Source organism: Podarcis melisellensis, assembly GCF_964234715.1.
Source record: "Podarcis melisellensis genome assembly, chromosome: 14".
NCBI lineage: Eukaryota > Metazoa > Chordata > Lepidosauria > Squamata > Lacertidae > Podarcis > Podarcis melisellensis.
In genome coordinates this window covers 14,660,939-14,683,590 of record NC_138546.1, presented here as the reverse complement: position 1 = coordinate 14,683,590, position 22,652 = coordinate 14,660,939, and the positions used below count along the sequence as shown (strand labels likewise).

The following is a 22,652-nucleotide window of genomic DNA, read 5'->3' as shown; positions in this document are numbered from 1 at the left end:
ATCACAGAGGGTTTCAAACATACTTCTTTACACAACTGCCCAGATTCATTAGAAGGCTGTGCCTGTTTGCGTTGGATTTTTTCTAAAATCTGTCACCAAAGGTGGATTTAAGGAAGTGTGACCAGTTCAGTTGCACTGGGTGTCGGGCCTCAGGGGCGCTGCAGGGTCGTTGCAACTATGATTTGCAATGGAGCATGAGAGGCGGGGAGGGGCGCCAAATTTTGGTGTTGCACAGGGCACTGCTGAAATCTGAGACCTCAAGGTCTGCCACTGTTGTCACTGTACTATGTATACAAGACCACTTTTCCTAAGCTGAAACAGGAATGTGGGAAAACAGGAATGTAGGGTGGGTTACAGGCTTAATATATTGTTGCTATTGTTTAAAAAAAATAAAGTGCAAAAGGAAAACTTACCGAGGTTTTAATAAAATCCTGATTCTTCAAGTTTTCCAGCAGCCGTTGACTCTTTAAAAGAGTAGATGAAAGTTGGGAGCGGGAAAGAGATTAAACAAACAACAACTACATAAGCATTACAAAACTCATTAAATTCTTGATGGGTGTGACAGCTCGATCAAGACTTAAATTTGTAGTGGCAAGACAGAATCAATCTAAGACGCAGACTAGTCTTAGTGGTCCCTCCTTCATCTGTAAATGGAATAACAACAAATTTGCTCAACGAGTCCTTGTGAGGTTGAAATCAAGATCCTAAAGCGCTTCACACTTTTTAAAAAAATGCAACATAAAATGATAAATGGCAACATGAATTTGCCTTTAGCTGCTTTCATTTAAAAGCGCCTCAAGCCATCAGGAAGTATTCCAACACCACCACTTCCCCCTGGTCGGAAGACAAGGAGGCTGCTCTTGCAGCCACCTATAAAAGCTTCCTAAATGGCCCCTGTTGGGAAGCCTGAAAGCTGCAGCATGAAGATTTTCTAAGAATCAATTAAATTATTAAAAAGCAGAGCAATATTCACAGTCTTCCTAGGATGATGCGTTCCTTAGCAACACAAACTGTTCACCTCTACTGGCTTTTGGTCAATTATTGCATACGCAAAGGGTGGTTTCTGAGGGCTCTGATGAGGGCACCCCTTAAGTACTGTAGTACCTTGCGTTATGTAGCCCTTTGGTTATGTAAACTTCAGGATGCGAACACGGCAAACCTGGAAGTATTTTTTCGGGTTTCGCTGTGTGCGCATGTGCTGAAGCGCTCTACCGCACTGCACGCATGCGCACAAGCCCCTCCGGTAGCAAAAATCTCAGGATCCAACCGGAGCTCCATAACAGATCCCATCTGCAACTGGAGGTACCACTGTATTACGGATCATCATCATTATTAACACTTCTCAGCCACTTAATACAAAAGGCAGCGTTTCAAGTTGACTTGACAGAATAAATCAAAGACAAGCAAACTGAAACCAGAAAAAATATATAAAACAAATGGCAATATAAAATACGTAAGATGCTCAAATCGGAGCTCATTAAAAAGGACAACGCATACCCACCCAAGTACATGCAACTGTCATGAGTATAAGTGGGAATAGCGCATCCCTTAAACAGTGATAACTGAATGTACTGCTAAGGGTGCACATCACACACTAATGCCAGTGGGATAACAGAAGCACTGTCTCCAAGCAGCAAGAACAATACAGAGCAGGTGCCAGTCATCTTTGCCAGATGGATACTTAAAAAGACCACTTCCAAAACCAAGGAAAGGTGGAAAACAAGGAAGGCCTGATCAGGCTTTTTTAAAAAAACAGCTTTTAGAGATGTGGTGGGGAGGCGGCAGGGGACTGAAAATGATTCACCAAGCAGCTAAAAACAATGAGGTATATGGCCAACACTCGCCCCCGCCTCCATCAGCTGGGGTTTTCCATCAGGGTTGACTCTCTCCTCCTCCTTCCCACTGCCACCCCTGCCCAATCCCTTGCTCTTCCTCTTCGGGTCCCAATCTGCCCCCCCCCTGCTCCACAAGGCAAGTGGAGGCTGCTGCTGCTGCTCCTGCATGTTCTCTTTGGTCTTGCTGTTGCTTTACCATTTGGGGAAGGCAGATGAGCAGACAGCAAAGCAAGGAGGAGTGAGGCTGCAGCACAAGAGGCAGGGGGGTGATAAGCAGCAGCCCCTCTGCCAAGGCTCAGCAAGTGCCTGATTGTTCATTTATTAATCACGGCCCACCCACATCTCAGAGGTGCTGTACAGAATACAACAGAAACAGCTAAGAGGCCGTTTAAAACAATACAGAAAATAGCAGCAACTAAAAGGAAAAAATCCTGCTGATGTCAGCCCTACTTCCTGACACCTTTTATGACAGGAAGTGCCTTGGGAAAACGCACAGCGGTGACTCACTGCAAGCCCATGATCAAAAGGGCAAGGCCCCAATCACAGGAAGGCAGTGGCCAACGTCTTTCCGAACTGGTGACAAGATGTGTCAACTGTTTCACGCTCTCACCACCAGAGGGTTGGCAAACAATTAAACGAAGCCTGTAAAAGACTTCCTCTACTGGAAGCTCATATATAAGCGACCATTTGCAGTTTGCCAATCAAACCCTTCTCCGCTGCACCACCTTGGTTTCTCCTTGGGAACATGGAGAAGCTGTAGAGCATAAATGTTTGGTCAGCTGCCTCCTTCAAATAGTGAATCATTATATTACAAGACTCAGGTAAATTATGTGACGGACCTATGATTAGATTTCTGTGCTTGAACAAACTTACTTCAAAGCAGCTGTAAAAAACCCTAGTTTTGAATGGAGCGGCAGCATATGAAGATGGGTCTTTAAATGTCTTTGTTTGCATCATTTCCCCAATCTAAAGCCCTACTCCCCCCTCCAAAGTCTCTTTTATCTCCACTGGGGATTTTTCTTTAAACAAAAAGCACTCAGCTGTATTTTCTTCCCTCTGCCCTGCCCCCAAAGAGGGCCAATAGCTACTTGGAGGAATTCAGATCCGGACAAAGGTGTGTGCAGGAAAACTTAAAATCTCCTTTCTTAACATTGTTTCTCTGGCCAAAATCAGCCCTACATGGCTGTTTTGATGGATAATAAAATAAAATAAAAAACACTTTGTGTGACCCATTTACAGGTATCCTGCGCTACATCTCACACACGCATATGACACACACAAATAACTCATCTCTTCTTTGGCTGGAGACTGAGAATGCAGCAACACCACTATATACATAAAACGAGAAATGCCAGCTCATCCATGGAGATGCACAAGAGCCAAAGCAATGCCCAACCTCTTACCAACTGAGATGAATGTTTTATTCTTTCCACAATCCCATCGTGTCCAAGGTACTGCAAGGAGAGCCACAGAGGCAGAGCACGCAGCTTCTCAACTGCCTGGCTAGAGGTCAAGCCTGCAGCCAAGGACTGTGAACAAAACAGCAACATATTTGCATTCATTACTTTTTGCTGGATTTGTTATTCCATCGTATGTGAAAAATTCAGGGTGGATGTAGGGGTTACCAGCCTTTTGGTGCTTTGGATCAAGCAGTGAGCATATATACAAAGAAACAAGCCTACCAAAGAAGGATCCTCATGTCTATAAAGAGTCACTGCAGGCACTGCTGGGAGACCTAGCCAGGGCCCCAGAGTCAGGGTCATGCTGTCACATTTGGTTGCAGCCTGCAGAAAGGAAGGCAGAGTTATATTATTTGAGTACAACTTGACTGTAGGTATAATGAAACCACTGCACCTCTAAAACCCATCTTGAACAGTTGGTTCAGGAGGATATCATGATCAATGGTATGAAAAGAGACAGAATAAATTCAGTCCCTAAACCCACACTGAAGAAAGCAGAAACATACCAGTACAGATGACGAGACATAACCCAAAGCCAAAGTAGCCAAATTCACCCTGAAAGAAACAAGAAAACTCAGATTACACTGGATATTTCTTCCCTTCTCTAAATGCTAACATTTCACTTTAGTTTCATTTAAAATATTTTATGATTCTGTACTTAGGGAAGCTGTATGTGCATGTTTAATGCAAACGCGGTAGAAACTGGAATTTATTCCAAGATTCTGGATCTGAAAGAGACACTTTGTTTTAATCCAGTTAGCAGTTAAGGCAGGGGTCGGCAAGGTTTACCTTGCCTGGGCCAGTTCACTCCAGCAGAAATCCCTCCGTAGGCTGGATCGCGCATTCACCCCCGTGATTTCTGACGTCTGCGTTGACGTGATTTTTGGTGTCTGTGCAGATGCAATTTTCGGCATCTGAGCATGCACAGACACAATTTTCATCGCCACAGAAGCAAGTCCCCGTGCTGCGCTGCACCAATTTAGCACAGCGCATGGGGACTCACCGAGCGGGTAGCTCGGTTCGGGGGTGGCTTGTGGGCCGGATAATGACCCCCATGGGCCACTTGTGGCCCATGGGCCTTAGGTTGCCTACCCCTGGGTTAAGGGCTAGATTTTAATGTTTCTGTCTGCCTACTTCATTTGTGACTTCATTCCAGTTTGTAAACCTGTCGCAGAAGAAGCATCTGGCTTAGCACAAAGCAGTTTCCCGTGACTCTGTTTTCCACAAATACACAGCAACGAAATAGGCTTTTTGGAATGTCTTTATGAACCACAGGCCATGGGGGGGGGGGGACAATGCATGCTCAGTGGGCTGCAGTCCAGCAAACTCCTTTTCTTAGGGATGGCATTGCACATTGGCAATATAGGTAAAACCCTTCTTCTCAACAGAGGTAGCTCTTGCACAGCACTGTACTGTCCTTTAAAACTCTCCTGGAAACAGCTCTGTGAAAACCTGCTCATCAAAATCTCCCCAATTTTTTAATCATTGGCGTCTATTGCTTTCCCCCTTTTTACAATCACTTCACTTATTTTTAATTTAGGAGATTTTTAAAAGGGGATTGTATTTCAGGATGGGGAGCGACTAATGAAGAAGTCAGATGCGAAACCACGCACAAGCCTGGCCATGCCATTTGTGCACGTGTTATTGACCTTCATGGGGATCTCATGCACAGTTAGTCAACTTAACATTACATTAAAATGGCACTGTACCCTTCGACATGTAGCCACATGCCGTGCTGCTCACAGAGTTCTTTCAGTCGCCCAAGTTTGTCTGTGTGCCCTGCTCCTGGTGTACCTGCATCGAAAGGGAAGAAGAAAAATCCAAATCCAAAAAAGGTTGGTCACTAACGGCCGCAGCCCCTTAACATGAACTTCTCCTAGGCACTTTGTTAGGCTCAGAATTCGTTGGAATTCCATTTCAACAAAGTAAAGTTTTACAGTAAGTAGTGCAGCGTTCAGTCTTTTCTATTTCCAATACTCCTTTAGCAACAACTGCCCCAGGGCAGGCTTCCTGTGTTAAGGAATATTTGCCTCCCAGTCAACACATGGTGGAGACGTGAGAGCATGGCTTCCCTTTCCAGCCACCTGATGTGCTTGTCCTGCCTCAAGCTACACTCCAGTAGCCTTGTGTGTTTTTTTAACAGTACGGTGCCCAGAAATGGGGGCTTTATTTTGATAGGCATGTTTGCATGGAGCACTTCAACTGTCCAAGCAACTCAGTGACCATCTGAGCCCTAAATTTTGGGAAACCAAGATCTCCCACCTTCAGCAGGCATCTTTTTTGTACCTAGCATATGGGGGTGGGGAGAAAGGAATAGTCGGGGGTGCGGTCAACCAGCCCTACTGAGACTTGGTGTGCGGCTCAGCTGCGCGGCTGCATTCAGGCCCCACCCAGAACCCAGTTAATGTTGCAATGAGAGGGACCAGAGTGGGAGCTTCTCCCCCTTTGGAATACTCCTGGTGCTGTCATCTGGGCACTGGCTAGCACTCCCGTGCCTGAGGCCTGTTTAACTCAGAGAAGCATAGGTTTCCCTACTCTCCCTCCCTCTCTGCTGTGGGCACAATCCTAGCTCTCATTTAAAAGAAGAGAGGCTTCTAGACTTCATAGTAAGGTTATTTAGTGAGTGAGTGTGGAGGGGCATTCCATCATGGGAGCCCCCAGCCGCAAATCTGAAGTGGAACAGCCCAGACACTGGCTAGCTACCTCCGTGAAAACTAGGGCCAAGCCTGACAACTCAGATATAAAGCAGCCAGTTAACAGCATTCTACCTATAAATTAGAAATTTGAGGTTCTATGGGAGTAGGTGAGAAAGGGCATGGAGAGGGGGAAGTAGTAGTCAAATTTCATCTGCTAAAGATACCTACCAGCATTGGCCACTAGCAATATTGGTAGCTTTCCAGAGTCAATGTCCTCCTTAATCAATTTGTCCAGTAAAGCAACATCCTGCCACCAAGCAAAGGAGGGAACAATTACTTATGTACACAGATGGAACAAGGCCCTGTGCTGCTGCTTCTGCTCAAACTTACCATCTGATGCTGAGATCCAAACATGGTGTTACAAGGCACCCGGCACATGCAGGAAAGAGGCAAACCAAGCTGCAGAGGGAAGAGACAGAAGTTATATCCCTAATGTGATCCGAGCGTTTCAGATTTCCATGTTTGTGCATGTTTTTGAAGAAGGCTAAGATGGGCTTATCTCAGATCTGCTTATTCAGAGCCATGTTGCAACCATTCACCGTGATCTGCACGGTTTCTAAACACAGGTTAAGGTCACTAATTTATAAAGCCCTAAATGGCTGGGAGTCTAAATACTTGCCGGACCACCTTTCCCAGTAGGTGACAGTCTGGCCAGAGATACTGTTGTGGGGGTGGGTGGGGAAGGAGATGGCGACCTAGCCATGGGCCTTATCAGTTGTGATGCCCAGCTGGCAACCTTTCTGATAGGAGTCAAAGCACTACAGTGGTGCCTCGCAAGACAAAAAGAATCCGTTCTGCGAGTCTCTTCGTCTAGTGGTTTTTTCATCTTGCGAAGCAAGCCCATTGACGGCTTAGCGGATTAGCGCTATTAGCGGCTTTTAGCGGCTTATCGGATAAGCGGCTTAGAAAAGGGGGGGGGGGAGGAAAAAACACCTGCAGGAACTCGCAAGACATTTTCATCTTGCGAAGCAAGCCCATAGGAAATTCGTTTTGTGAAGCACCTCCAAAACGGAAAACTCTTTCGTCTAGCAAGTTTTCCGTCTTGCGAGGCATTCGTCTTGTGGGGCACCACTGTATTATGCTTCTCAACATGTAAACAAAAGTAAAGCTGAGAAATCTAAACTGATGAAGTATAATGTGTGTGTAATTTAAGTGAGGAGGTATGCTACGGCAGAATAGAGAAAACACAGGTTTAGCTTGCAACTTGAAAGGCCTCAATCTCACACAGCTACTCTCTCATTTGGAAAAGAAAACTGTCACTGACGTTAACCATAACTCTGAGGTTTAAAAAGAACTGAAATGCAACGGACCCAACCTTGGTTCATACGTGGAAATCTGCGAGAAGGACCACCTGGCACAGGTAAAGTGTGTCACAGCAGGGAGGTCATTAAGTTCTATGTATACGTATCTTGAGCAGGTAGGTAGCCGTGTTGGTCTTACGCAGTCGAAATAAAAAGTAAAAAAATTGTCCAGTAGCACCTTAGAGACCAACCAAGTTTGTTCTGGGTATAAGCTTTTGTGTGCATGCACACTTTTTCAGATACACTGGACAATTTTTTTAAATATTTATTTATATCTTGAGCAGTGAGCCCCCAGTGGACTGCACAGCTCTTTTGGGCCAGATGTCTAATTTTACAAACTGAATTGAGCTCAGAAGCCATCAGTTTTTCCCATTTCCAGCATAAGCAGCCTATACTGAGTGCTGATTGGCTCTTCCTTCTGACAGCTATGAAGCCACCCCACACTCCCCGCAAGCAGCCTCTAAGCATTTTTATTTGAAGGAACAACATAAAAAGTTTAAACTGATGTAAACCAATAAAAATTATGCTGGAAAAAAAGTTTAAACTGATGAACACATGCCAAGCACCTTAATTAAAAATGAAATGAGAGCCCGCCTGAAAGAATTGGGGGCATCCACATTGGAGTCAGAGTCAACCAGGGGTCTCATTACACTACACTGGCTCCCATCAGTAGGTACAATGGCAAGCACCTTAACTTGGATAAGATATAGGCTGCAATTCTGCATCCAGTCAGGTGAGTTAAATCCCACTGAAGCCAACCTGTATGCAGGGTTGCGGTCATACTAGGTGGAATACAGAACATTCTCTGTGAATGAAGGCAGGCAGGCTAAATAACCTTCAGAGTTCCCTCAGCTATAACATTCTACAACAACAGGACATCAGAATAAAAAGATACCATCTGAATGTGAGTAAGAGAGACAAGTTTATTTCACAGATGCAAGGATATTTCAACAGAAAGTATAGATGCGTAATGAAACCAGCTAAGGGGACAACATGACAAAGAAAGTGTCACTTACAGATAAGACTCCAAAAGTTCCATTTTACCTGATTGCAAAGAGCTTGTCCCAAGCCTGCTCTGGCTGCAGAGCTAATGTATATAACAGGCTGCTTGTTATACAGCACATTAAAGCCTTCAGTTGTATAGTCTTCGTAGCGAGAGTGAATCACGAGTCTGCAGACTTTTAAAAGGCCCTCACGGTCATCTTCATGATAATACGCTGACCCATTTTCAAACCTGTTAAGAGAAATTCTTACGTAAATATGAGCTTACAGAAAAGGCACCAGTTCACTTACCAAACATTACAATTCTGCAGAAATGGAAGACACTTTCTACTCTGAATGCTCAAGGAGGGGCGGTATTGTCCTTTGACTTAAATTGAACAGAACAGTCACATAAAAAGGTTCACTTATTTGTCCAGAATAAGATTCAAGCAAGCAGGGGATCAGGAATCCATGGTCCTCCTAATGTTTTTGGACTGAAACCCCTATCATTCCTGACCATGCTAGCCGTGGCTGATGGGAGCTAGAGTCCAACTAGCTCTCGATGGCTGCAGTTTCACACAGGAGAAGTTAAGGTTTGTGCAGTCATTGAATACCTTGGCTGCCTCACACCTTCAAAGCTGCCACTCCAACTGGCTGTATCATTTTCATATATTTGGGATTATAACTGAGAACGGTTGTGTTTTTTTTTACTGTAATGTTTACAACCAAGTCATTCATAATGCAGGATACCTGAAAAGTCTGCACAGCCACAGTGTAGTGTCAGAAAGGATCCTGGATGTGAGCTTTCTGAGCCTCTCTCTGTCCAACACAGAGATGTAAGCTGCCAGGCTGTGTCCTAAAAGAGCCATGTGACCCTGTTCTCCAACGTTCTGAAGCCTGCAAGCCAGAAACACATTAGAACGACCACCAATGTTGCAGAAAACATGCGTCTCATTTTTGCTCAGCAAATCCTTCTGAAAACCTCCTGAAAATAGGTCATGCATTGATTTCCCTGGAACTCGGGTTTAAGCCGTATCTGTATTTCAAATATTGATATTGTGAATATCCCAAAGAGATGTATGACAAAAAATTTAAAGCTGATGCAATATTTAAAGCCATGTTGCATGTTCCTCTGCTGCTCTGTGAAGACAGGTATTTGATTTTAAGCTATCTTACTTGCTGTCCCTGTGGGGTTTTTTTTAATGCTATTGGTTAATCTTTTATTGTATGCTAATGCTGCGCTGCAAGATGCCTTGAACGTTTTATTGGAAAGGCAGGATGTAAGCAGCTGCCTGAACTGACCAGTAACAGCTCTCCAGGGTTCAGCAGCTGTGGCTCATGGGCAGGTGGTCGTGGTGGAGGAGGCAGTGACATGCTCCCACCGGCAGCAGTGGTGCCCTCTTTGGGACAGGAAAATCAGCAGCAGTGAGATAAGGGGAGCTCCACATTAGCAGCAATGGCCGTCCAGTGCCTCTACGCCTCCGCCATCATGAGCTACCCCTGGGTTTCGGACAGAAATATTCTCCAAACCTACTTAGAGATACCATGCGTAGAACCTGTGAACTTCTTATAGCTTATAGTCTACCACTGAGCTGCAGCCATTTTCACAGAAAGAGCTATTTCCAGCAGAAATTTAGGCTTGCATTCCACTTAGAATCTCTTTCCTGAAAGATTCAGATTGTTCATATTGTCATCAATTCAGTGTTCTGAAAGATACAGGCAATCTGAAGAAATGGGGCCACCAAAGCAGAAATTATTTCATGCTGCATGTAATTTCCCATTAATAATGTAAAGAAGCAAAGCACGTATCTCTTTAAGAGAGAGCAGTCTGAAAAAAAACGAATCTTTGCTTTATCTGAGTATCTATTGTCTCAGGAATATACAAAGCCTTTAATTAAGCGTGTCTTCTTGTGTTCCCCGATATAAATAGGTTCAAATAAGTTATGAATTTAATAATAAAGGAAAACATTGTTATTATTATTAATCCCAATAACTATGAGTGGAAAGTAAAATGGCATCATTCCACAAACATTGACTGAAAGCTCAGGTAAAAGCTATAACAGGTAAGCTGCTCTTATGACGCTGCTTGCTCCAAGAGGTCATACGTATGATGTAGCAGGTGGAGGAACATTACTGCATGTGCTTTCAGTTTTTCTCATGCAACACTCTAGCAGCAGGTGTAAGACAGCCGCTCCTGCAAGCAGAACACCTTTGGGTCCAAACCAACATGTACAATTGTTTACCGGTAAGACTGCAACGATTCCTCCTCCTCATCTCCATGCATAAGGTTCTGAACTAACTGGAGAATGCTCACCATGTCTTGTCCACTAAGGGGAGAAAAAGAAAGCAAAAATCAGGCCCTTTTGATGTACCAATGCATCACTATAGTTTTTTTGGTAATTTGTTGAGAGGTTTTTAATATTTTGTCTAGAAATGCACCGTGAACTCTGAAATAATAATGTAGATTGTGATTTCTCTAGAAACACAATGTAAATACATTCCAGAAACTTGGAAAAAGAAATCATCGATGGTTATTTTCCTCTACCCCTGACTCACTGTTAAAAAAACCACAAGGAGCGCAATACACTGAAGCCGTTTTATTTGTGCAATGCATTATTGGCAGGTTAGTTGAGCGAGTAAATTAAATGACTGATTTGAATGGTGTGCCAAAAGTACCAAAGTGCACAAATAAGAGACTGTGTTTTGCTGCGGCTGACAGGGGACTAGACTCCTTGCTTATGCCACTCTGCCAATACAATCTACTGAATGAGAACACCCTGGTTAAGTGTATTCTTAGCAGCTTGTAGGCTAGATATATGTGGCTGCCTTATACACACCAATGGTCCATTTGGTGATATATTGTCTACCCTGACCTTCCAAGCAAGGTTTCTTCCCCAGCCCTAGTGCCTGAGATCTGGAAATGCCAGGAACAGAACCTGAGACCTTCTGTATGCATAGCATGGGAAGATAAAGGATACAATATAAAATCATGATTCATGATCATGTTACTCACCTGCCTTGAAGTGGTCCAGGAATATCTTTCCTTGTATACTTTTTTTCATTTTCTTCCTCCACTTTCCTAGTTTGAACATACCACAGTGAGATGTTTAAATCCTGCCTTTGGTTAAGGCACACAAAATTTCCACCACAACTTGATTTCAAAGGAAAAGCCATTCATTTTTTCAGTAGTTCAGTAGTTTCTAAAGTGCTGAACCTGATCTGTTCTAATGGGCTGTTAAAGGTTAAACGTCGACTGAAAGAAATGACTAAAGCAGGTATTAAAAATGATCAAATATTGTTTAAAAGATTTGTCAGCAGACAATTTGCCATATAAAATGAACTTCAAAACAGGAAATACAACACTACCTATTGACAATTTGTAGATGTCTTTTTTTTTTAATGAAAGCTTAAGGTTTATGACCTACAGATAGTTCACTTGTATTTTCTTGAGTGCTTCCAATCTAGCTGCTACAATACAATGCAATACAAGAATCATTTTCTCCTAAATATAAAACCTAGGGTTGGGGTTGGGAACCTGCAAAAAGATATGAAACACCTGTTGTCTTCAGAACAGTTAAATGTAAGCTTAAAGGGAAGTTCTAGACTAGGCATATTTGCAAAGCAACCTAACCCACCATAAATGCAACGGGATTTTTGTCTTGGCCAGCTGCCAGAGTTCTTTCATACTCTAGTGCACCACGAAGACTAAACACCTGGACCAGAGATGGGCAAGTGAGGCTGTGTGAGTTCTCAGTTGTTCTCATGCAGGGCCAAACTACATGAGATGATAAAAACTTGGCACTTGCCTGCCTCTTTTATAAACAGTATGTAGCAGGTGTGGAGAGGGTGGATCAGAACTATGATGCACAGGGATGTAGACTTTTTTATTTTAACCCTTTTTACCCATGCTGTGGTCCCAATGAAAATTTCCCCATCCTATGAAGCTGCTTCCAGGTTGTGTGAAGAGTTAGGAATGCAATGTCTATCTTGCTGCTTCCCCAAATCACGGTCAGGGGAGCACAACTGCTGTCCTTCAATGACAAATCTAATTGTTCATTACAAAATCAAAAGGGGATTTTGTTATTGCAACTACAACAATAGGCTCTGCTGGACTGAGCAGAAAACTTATCAGCAATGATGTCTTTCTAATACTCCTGAATGTTCTTCAAGGCTGATATTAGTAGGTACCTTTGATTGTCTTCCAACATCTTCATCGCCTCGTTAAGATTCTTTCCCATTTCTGCTAAGGTAGGGTCAACCATCTGTTATTAAAATAATAATATTTATGTTAGCTTTTTAACACACCAATATGGCATAAATCAAGCCAATAGCATTAATTGCATAAATGTTCTGAGAAAGGGTTAATTTTCTCCACTTGTGTGTGAAGGAGGAGCACCTGAGCCCAAGGCTTGTGATAGCAGGACCTCACCACAGGGAACCATGGAATTCTATTACATCTGAACAAAGCCAAAGTCATACAAGCCCACTTCTACTTCCAAGAATTACATGTCTTGGTGGCCACTCAGGCAGAGGCTCTTTGAGATGCCTGTCCTCCAAACGTCCAAAAAGCTCAGGCCTACAAATCCAACATCCCTTTTTTCATTCCAGGAAGTTTCTTCTGTCCAGAAATGAAAAACAAAGTTCTTTAGTGACTGGTTATCCTTGCTACAGGAAGTTGCCTTATAAAGAGTCAGAACATTGGTCCATCAAGCTTAGAATCATCTTCTGTTGACTGGGAGTGAGTTTCAGGCAAGTCTATTTTCCCAGCCAGCCCTGCAGTGAAATGCCACTGATTGAACCTAGGACCTTTGGCAAACATAGCATGTGCTCTACCCCTGAGCCATGACCTCTGTTAGGCTGTGGATGTTCTGATAAATGAGTATCTGCTCACATAAATGGTTTATTTGCAGGAGCAGTGCAGTACCAAAGAAGCTCACTCACAAAAGATGCAACAATGGCTTCCATGAGCAAGGTATGCTAGGGATTGGAAACCCTCGTTTATAGAACAAGGATGGGGAATCTGTGGTCCTCCGGATGCTGCTGGACTACAACTGAGTTATACAAGCTGCTGCTGCTGCAAGTTCCTTAAGCTCCTCTTCAATGTTTCCACCACTCATGTGAGCAAGCCATTTGTGAGAATGCCTATTCATACAGGGCCAATTCATAATGTACAAATTGGTACCAAGTGTCGGAAGCATTTGTTATGTGGCCTGGTGCTCCGGAAAAGAAAATATCCAAAATATCCAAAATGAGAAAAATGTTCTACAATACGACAATGCACTGCAAGGGAAACAGGCCCAAAGTGAATATGATTGCACACAGAAGTTAAAATGAAGCCATGGTAACACATCCGCCTAATTATTGTGTATACTTCAGATTAGCAGGTGGCGTGTGGTACCTGAGACACTTGAAGGTGAACCTGTAGCAACCTTTGCACATTTATGAAAGGGAGAGCCGAGTCAACAACTGTAATATACAAATCAGATAAGGCAGTCAGGAAGTCAAACATAAGCTTGAACAAATGGTGTGACTCCTCTTTCCTCATATGATTGGCACAGTGGCAAATTTCTTCATTAGTTCTAGGGTTTTAATCTAGTTTTTAAAATGACAGCAGAGAGATAGCATTTTACAGATGCTGTAATGCATTGCTTGGTTGCAGAACCTCTAGGAAGTTTATTCCCACTGGTCTGTAGGCATCTATTATCAAGATACTCCAAGTGGAAGGCAGAACTCCCAAAGGATCCAAATTAATCTCTCCCTGCTTGCAAGTGCTCCTCTCACCAGATGATCAATCACTGATGTGAGAATAGTTCCTTGTGGGTTCAGTTTCAAGGTAAAAACCAGAGAGTCTATTTATTTGGAGTTCCTAACTTTGTGTGCTCCCATTTCCACTGAACAAGCCTATGCAACATGCAGTTTAATGCCTTCCACTGAAATGAAGGAAGGAGTTGCTTTATCAAATGTTCAGCATCTGGAACAGATCATGGGACTGGGTTTTAGACAACTGCACAAATGAAGAGCATAAGAACAATCTTCAGACCACAGTCCATCTAGTCCAGCAATCTTTTTATACTAGAGCCAACCAGAAGCAAGAATGCTATAAAGTGTATATTTCCAGATATTTATACACACATGCTAAGGTTGCAGTATCTAGAAGTAAGCCTCAATATACACAATGAGATTGACGTCAAGAGCAAAAATGTGGAAGATTGCACCATTGACCACACCTTTTTACACTGTCATCTTTGAAAACCTTTTGGTAGTACCACTGGCAAAACTTTACACCACCTTCTACCAGTTTTCCAACATGATAAAATGCTATGTGCAATGCCTTAAAATACAACCTGCCCCAGAATCCTGAAGTCATCTCAATGATGAAAACAATAGCATGGTTTGATTAAAAAACACACCAAGTTTTACATTAAGAATATTACAAACAATAGCCTTTATGGAAAATGTAATTATACAAGCATGCATATGCACACTCTGAAGCAAACTGTTGCCATGTTGGCCTCGAAGAATGAAAAAGACAATGGGATTGAGAGCAGTGAGAAGTTTCAGGGGAGCAGTGCTTTCAGTGAAAGGAGTTAGAACTGGGGATATGCAAATATACAGGTGGAACTTACAAAGAAACAAGTGGAATGCACACCTGCTAGGGAGTAGGTCTGTTAGTTCAGGCCATTTTCTGGAAGCCACAGCTATCTGCCGTATACCTGACATGTATGACATCATGTGTAAATGAGTAGGTGTGGTTTCAAAGAAACAAGTGGGAGCTTAAAGTGATCTCCCAGTTATTCCTTTTCCTGGAGCAAGGTGTTCCCCCACCTACCCGCCAGCTGATGAGCAGTAGGAATGTGCCTTGCTCAAGTCGGGTGAAGCAGTTTCCTTTCAATAGAAACAGAATGTCCCTCCCAGTGCTGTGATTTGAAACCCCCGTTTTCAGGACTTCAAAGTGCAGTGGAGCCTTTCAAACAGACTTCATGATGAAGTCTGAAGCAGCATCATAGGGACTATTTGAAAGCCCTTTGTACATATCTCCAGAGCACAGGAATGTTTACAAAGGGCTGTTTGAAAGCCCTGCATTGTGTTTAGAAGTCCAGACAATCAGGGTTTCAAAGTGGGGCATCATCCAATGTCACTATGTCACTATGACATCAGGTGACTGACAGGTAGACAACCATACCCACCTGCCAAATTTGGCCCGCTAGTGGTCAGGGAGATTGAGATCTGGGCATGGGCCAAAGAAGTTTCCCCACCCCTGTGCTGCCTCATGTAAGATTGCCATAGGGAGGCACTCTGCACCTGAAGACACTTCCAGTCTTTCCTCCATCTCTCACTTGCTCTCTGATCACTTTAACTCCATACATTTTAAAGCACACGACTTCCTCCAAAGAATCCTGAGGGCCGCCGTTTGCCCCACAGAGTACTACAATTCCCAGCACCTGTAACAACCTACAGCTCTCCAGATTCTTTGGGGGAAACAATGTACTTTAAATGCATATTGTGGATGTGACCTGTCCACATATAAGTGCACATACCCCTAACTTATATCAGCCTTTTCTATAAATGTAGGTGCCATTTTTTTTCAAAGCTCTGATTAACTCTCAATGGAAATCTCCCAGCTACAGTACTTCCTAATCGTTCATGAGCTCACATTAAAGAAACATCAACCACCTAACTTAGACCGTTAGCCAGTGATATACCTAACAACAACAAGAAGCAGCAGCAGCCAGACAGCCATGATAGTCATTTACCTTTCAACATAGTACATATTGTAGATGTATACTTTACACATTAAAAATGTTCTCACTGCAAAATGTGAAGTAAGACTGCAACATAACAAGTGTCTGAAAACACTTGTGCATGCTTGGTGGTAAACCTGGGTTGATTTGAAGATTTGCAAGTGTCCTGAGAGTCAGACTAGAATCAGGGCAACTCAGCCATGAAGCTCACTGAGTGACTGTGGACCAGACACTATCTCTCAGCCAAACCTACCTCACAAAGTTAATGTGAGAGAGCCATGAATGCTGTCCCGAGCTCTTTGGAGGAAGGATGAGATAAAAATACAAATAAGTAGCATGTAAGTTAAGTCCAAAGATCAACCGCTTTGGAGGAAGAATGGGATAAAAATACAAATAAATAGCATATAAAGCTAAGAGTCCAACGATCAACCTGTTCTCACAGTCCCCTTTCCTCATTATTTCTCCTGAAGCTTCCTCTTCCATTCACTATCCCGTAAAAGACTTAATACAGCCAAATGCTTTCCTTACGAACAAATATGTGGAAGTAGAAGAGGAGGAGTTTGGATTGGATATCCCACTTTATCACTACCCGAAGGAGTCTCAAACCGGCTAACATTTTCCTTTCCCTTCCTCCCCCACAGCAAACACTCTGTGAGGTGAGTGGGGCTGAGAGACTTCAAAGAAGTGTGACTAGCCCAAGCTCACCCAGCAGCTGCATGTGGAGGAGCGGAGACGCGAACCCAGTTCACCAGATTACAAGTCTACCGCTCTTAAACACCACACCACAATGCATTACATCTTCTTTCATTTCACCCATCAAATCCACAGTGGATCTCCATTCTGTTCTTTTAACACCCTTTCTCCTATGCTGAGAATGCCAGCAAGATACCAATTAGCTGGTTTGCAATCTAGCCAGACAAGTTTTGTTTTCAACTCAAGTTTGCGTCACTTATCACAAAGTTCTATACAGAAAGCTCTTCAATGTAGGAATTAGAATGCAATATGCCTATAGGTAATTCCGCACAGGCATATTTTACAAAGTACAGTTGCAAGTAGTGGCTGTTTCTGTGTGTGTATGTTGCTTGTGTGTGTGCAGGACAAGAAACCGTATCCGTGTGACTGTCATACATTAGTTTTATACAAATTCCTCTAAGATTTTTATTTATTATTAAATGCTTTGATGCCATGGTTTGAGGCTCTTTTTGTTATTACAACATCCTGATATTTTTAAGATAAATTAGTATAACCCCCCTTCTTATATACACACATATACACACTAAAACAATTCCTTATTTGTTTAAAATGTATTTACAAATGTACTGCTATTTCATTATACAGTACTTGCTTCTCCTTCCTTGTTACACAGAGTACTTTTTAAAAAGATTCATCCATCAGTTTTTTCCAACAAAAACTATCATGATGTTGTGGGAATAACAGAAAGAAAAAAACCCAGAAAGAGTCTCAACCTATGACATCAAAGCATATTTTTTTTCACGAGACAGCAAGTGCTGTGAAAACAGCAAGCAGCTTTGAACACACCAGTTTCCTTATAGGAGAAAATATCCTAAAATGGATTAATTCACCTGGACCAATGGAGATTTGAACTTTATTATTATTAAAAGGAAGATACCTCAAAGGTCCCCCACCCTCCATCAGCCACACTGATTTGGGTGGTCAGGACAGAGTGGCAAATTCAATTCAGTTTTTTAAAAACCAATTTCTCAAACATACACAAGGTCAAGATAGGTAAGTTTCAGACAATAATGCCTGCAGTATGTCACTCCCTATGGAGTAAATTTGTTATGTCTGTGTTCACACGTACATTATTGGTGGATGGGAGGACAAAGAAGTCACTCACATCTCAGCCAACCCATGTTTTATTGTCAACTCAACTGCTGTGGAATTTTGCATATATTGAAATGCAGGCTACAAATATCCTAAAGTTATAAAAAAGTGGGCAAGCAACACAACTATGGGGATGCTGTTGCTGAGTTAGTAGACTGGATGGCACAGTGACGGCTTCCTAGAGACTGCTCAGTGGGTTCCATGGCTATGCCTGCAAAAAGTGATGTCCCACCAATGCATTGCCACCTCCTCCATCAATTTCAGGGGATCCAGCTCTATGGTTTCCGGGGCTTCTGGGCAACAGACTTGTGGCATTACCCTACCTAACTCAGCTCTCCATGGCTGCGGTCCCTGCAATTCACCCATCAAGAATGTCGCCCCCCCCCACTAGACATTCAAGAATTCAGCACTGAAATAGGATATGCTTAGAATTGCACCAGCTAAGAAAGGCATCAGCAGTGGCAGTAGAGGGCATGCTAACTTGCTACCCACCCCACCAAAGAACCTTGGCCTCTGCAAATGTGGATAAACAAGTTTGTTTGAAATCTTGATTCCATAATGACAGTACACTTTCTGTTAATTAGAGCTGCTCCATATCCCCCCAAAATAAACATAGAAGTATGCTTTTATCCTCAGCATGATGACTTTTACACGTATTTTTAGATCAACCCATTAGATGCACCCAGAATTATTTAAGCAGGTAACAGACCTAATGTTAATGGGGGAAATATCCCACTATATCAACTGGCAATTGAATTTTCATTTCTTAAGCTGAGTACTCCTGAAGTATCTCTAATCCTTCAGAATCAAGAACTACAGTCACATTTCTGTTACTCTTTGGTCCAAACGGCTTTCAAACCGAGTCACTCCAAAAGCTGTTAAAACATAGGAGACTCTGGGACTTCCGGGTCGGCGCCATCGCCGAATGGCGGGCTCCCTCCGAGCTCCGGAGGGAGCCTGCTCGGCAGGGGCTGGGTCCTACCGCACCGGCGATGCGGGGACCCTTAAAAACCACGGCCACGGAGGCCGTGGACATGGAGACTCGGCTGGCACCGTCAGCGCCCTCTCGATTCGTGAAGGAGCCTTTTTAAAGGCTACGGATCGGGTGCCGGGGAGGAGCGTGGTGCTTTGAGTCCTCTGCTATCCCTGCCGAGCGCAGCCGCATGCCATCCGGCGGAGAGCGCTGACTTCTTCTATTGAAAATTTGGACCCAAAAGAAGAACCCGTGAGTAATTGGAATATGGACTAAAAAGAGGGATAAATTTTTAGAATTTGGAGCGAACGGGGGAGGTGGAAAAAAGGAAGTCAGCCCCCCCCCGAATTGTAGAAGAGCCAAAACAAAGGACTGGATAACTAAGATCGAGAAGAACCTTATCTTGCCGAACTAGCAACTTCGCGAGGGAAATTTATAAGATTGAGCTGGAGGAGAAAAGTGGAATTTGTATTAAAAAGTAACCCCCCCGGAATCCCTGGAGCGATTCGTGAAAATGCCTGGAGAAGAACAACGGAGGTTTTGACAGCTGTCAAAGAGCTGTCAAAACGGAAGAATGAAATTGAGACTTTGTTATGAGGACTTTGCCGGCTACATTTGTTATAAATTGGAGATAAATTGTTTCAAATAAGGATTTATAAGTTATTTGGACTGGCGGATGTGATCTGGAAGGGAACTTTGTTATTGTAATCCACCTAGAGGAGCTGAGGGACATTGCATGTGTTTTCGACGGGAAACTTGAACAGTTGGATAGAACTTTTAATCTCCTGGGAAACTGCAGAAATGGAACATTATTTTGTCTACAGAGGCCTACACTTTACTGGAAACAATGGATTAATCTGTTGAAAAATGAAAGGAACATGATGTAATGTTTTGCTCCTGAATAACAAGCCTCTGTAGAGACACTAGAAGCCTTTGGAAAAAGAACATTTCTGTGAGGGAACAGGGAAGTAAAAAGGAGGAGAGTGATTGACAAGAACAAGGAAACAACAAGAACTGGACAGAATGTGGGAACATTTGGGATATCCAGATTTGACAAGCTTATGGATATAAAATTGGAGTTTATACTCCTGGATATAAAAATCTGGATAGAAGAAATGGGCCCCCTTTGATAGACTCCTTCTATGATTGGACATCTGTAATTTTAAAAAATGCCAGAAGTTTAATATATGCCATTTTTTAAAAAAAAAAGACCGGTAAAGAACCAGAGGGATGTGGGTTTAGTGAAAGGTGGGTTCATCAGGAAGACACTAGAAGTGGAGGGATAGGGGGAACGCAACAGGGAAAGAGGGGAGGGAAATTTGGAATCCAAAGGTTGTAAAATTATTGTTTGTTTTTATTCTATTTTCATCTGTATTATATCTGAAAGGGGGGAACTCGTGGAAGGGAATAGGTCGACCTTAGGGGATGGAAATTTGGATAAATTGAGTTATTGATGATGAGTGTATTTTGGGAATAAGAATTTGTTGAATATCATTGCTTTTTTGGAAGATTTGGAACACAAGAGGGGGTGGGGAGGGGAAGTCCTGGATATTGGAAAAAGTTTATGAATTGGATTTTATTTGTTTTAATTTGGAAAACCTTAATAAAAATTATTTTAAAAAAAAAAAAACATAGGAGACTCTGAATGTAATTGTCTGAACGTTCACTACTTTAGGGCACGAAGACGATGGATCTCTAGCTCACTTGCAATAGATAGGCAAGAGTGTCCAACTTGGAACAAATTATTAATAGCAAGTTCTTTATATAAATAAAAATATATTCTACCATGCTCAGCTTTGTGATAATTGTTTATTTCTCAGTCTTCACGGTTTTAACTTGTAAAACAGGAGCATTTGGTGGTTGCTTAGAACCAGGTTTTTTTCTCACTCATGCTGGCCAATTTTAAGACTTTTAAGTTAGTATCTCTCATTAATCTGTAGTTCACTTTGAGTGTAGATTTGTAAGCAGAATGCAGTTCAACCCTGTGCACAGCTCATGGAGGACTATGAAGTCTTCCTCCAAATATCTCAATGGTCGGACAGGCAGACAAAGGATGAGGTGCGCCTGAAGATGTTATCATTACAAATTAATGCAATACCATTGAACCTGGCCCAGAAACACAAGTGCGGCAGGTGCAAGCTTTTTATGTGTGTTTGTGCATATGTTAAAGAGAGCAAAATGTGTGATGAGCACCAAGGTCCCCCATGTGGCCTTGAAAATAAAAATCAGCAGCATCTTTTAAATCCTGCCTTAGAACACCACACTAGGTACAACACCTGGATTTTCTCTGCTTGCCTATGGTATGTAAGATTATCTATTCTATATATAGCTACACAAACATGAGTGAGAAATATTGCAGAAAAACAGTAAGGATGCCTGGTTGTACTAGTACAATTATTCCCTCCAGTTCCCTGGTGACATGTTGAACTGGTCTCTGCCACAATCCAACAGCTGCTCTTGTTTCCACAGGTTTATTGTGCTAGAAAGAAGCTGCCCCAGAAATATTTCTAAAGAATGACTCACAAAACAAGGCGACAGAAACTTCTGAGTTCTAACAGGGGTACTTTTTAAAGCAGGGGTCAGGGAACCTCATCTGTCCCCAAATGTGGCCCTCCAATTATCTCTGTTCAGCCCTTGGGATTTTGCAGAGTCTGCAGTCCTCTCCAGGTCATGTCCCCTCTCCCCAGGGGACAGCCAACAGTGGCCCTGTTCCATGCCCTTCTTGAATGCTTTTGCCTCGCAATACAGTAATGTGTTTTGCCTGTGTTTCTTCCTTGCCTGGTTAGAGAATGTGTGCTTGTGTGTAGAAACCTCTGACCCTGCCCACCACCAGCATGTGGCCCTGGAACATTCACCTTGAGGGTTTATGGTCCTTGGGATGGAAGAGATTTCCCTCCCCTGTTTTAAATTCCACTCCCCTGTTTTAAAGACATCCCCATGAAGAAAGAAAGTATTTGTGAGAGCTGGTCCTTTTTGAAATGCCACTCTGCCCTTATGTTCCAAGATTCATAGGGAGTAAGTTCTGCCTTGACCTAAAATGGTAGTACATATTTCTCTAACAGCAAGTGACAATGTGCATCTCAAAATACCAGTAGATTACACAAAGAACCCAAGTTCAGAAACTTCTTTTGTTGCAATGGACAGATCCTATTAATTTTAATTTCTCAAATTTTGCATAGATTGTTACATGGCTCTTACTAATGAACACACTTGGCTGCCTCAGAGTTAAAAACAGTATTCCCCCCTCACCTACCCACATTTTAAAAAAACACACAACAACCAATAAAGAACGGGAGAAATAAGTATTAAACTAACTCCCTACTAAAAAAGGAGGCAATTTAAACTTTATAGTTATAAATACATATTTTATAACTACATACATATAAGCAGGGAAAGGTCTATTTAAAGGGGAAGCAAAAAACTAAGCATCTTCTTGTCCTGCCCTTCTGCACCAAATCCCACGCAATATCCCCAGTGTTTGTCGCAAGCACCCCACAGCTTCTTAAAAAGGTTATCTATGTTAGCCTGTTGCTAGTTCTCAAGAACAGAAGAGCAGGAAAACCTGTTTGATGACTGTACTACTTCACACAACAGGTAGGGGCTCACATGATTAAGTGCCCTTAAACAAACACAAGTTAACGATCCCTGCACACAGAAAACAAGCATGTCATAAAGGTAAGACTAGAACAAAAAGCTACAGGTGCGTGTTTATGTTTTATAGAGACACATTCTCCCGTAAGGAGTATATTTGGCCTTGAAATAATGATGATATGAATGTTAAGCTGCCTAATATGGAATCAGACTGTCAATCCATTCTGA

At 42.6% G+C, this 22,652-nt stretch overlaps 1 protein-coding gene across 1 annotated transcript in view; it reads right to left on the bottom strand.

The window, feature by feature from the left end:
- Window positions 1-22,652, bottom strand: part of PDXDC1 (pyridoxal dependent decarboxylase domain containing 1) — a 40,175-nt gene that overhangs the window by 14,596 nt on the left and 2,927 nt on the right. Inside the window, exons 2-13 of the mRNA XM_081887987.1 lie at window positions 12,462-12,535; window positions 11,287-11,352; window positions 10,517-10,600; window positions 9,024-9,170; window positions 8,337-8,526; window positions 6,322-6,390; window positions 6,160-6,238; window positions 5,005-5,089; window positions 3,802-3,850; window positions 3,518-3,619; window positions 3,239-3,364; window positions 414-464 (exon numbers count right to left, since the gene is read on the bottom strand). Of these exons, the coding sequence (XP_081744113.1) occupies window positions 414-464; window positions 3,239-3,364; window positions 3,518-3,619; window positions 3,802-3,850; window positions 5,005-5,089; window positions 6,160-6,238; window positions 6,322-6,390; window positions 8,337-8,526; window positions 9,024-9,170; window positions 10,517-10,600; window positions 11,287-11,352; window positions 12,462-12,535 (1,122 nt within the window). The remainder of the gene's footprint in view (window positions 1-413; window positions 465-3,238; window positions 3,365-3,517; window positions 3,620-3,801; window positions 3,851-5,004; window positions 5,090-6,159; window positions 6,239-6,321; window positions 6,391-8,336; window positions 8,527-9,023; window positions 9,171-10,516; window positions 10,601-11,286; window positions 11,353-12,461; window positions 12,536-22,652) is intronic.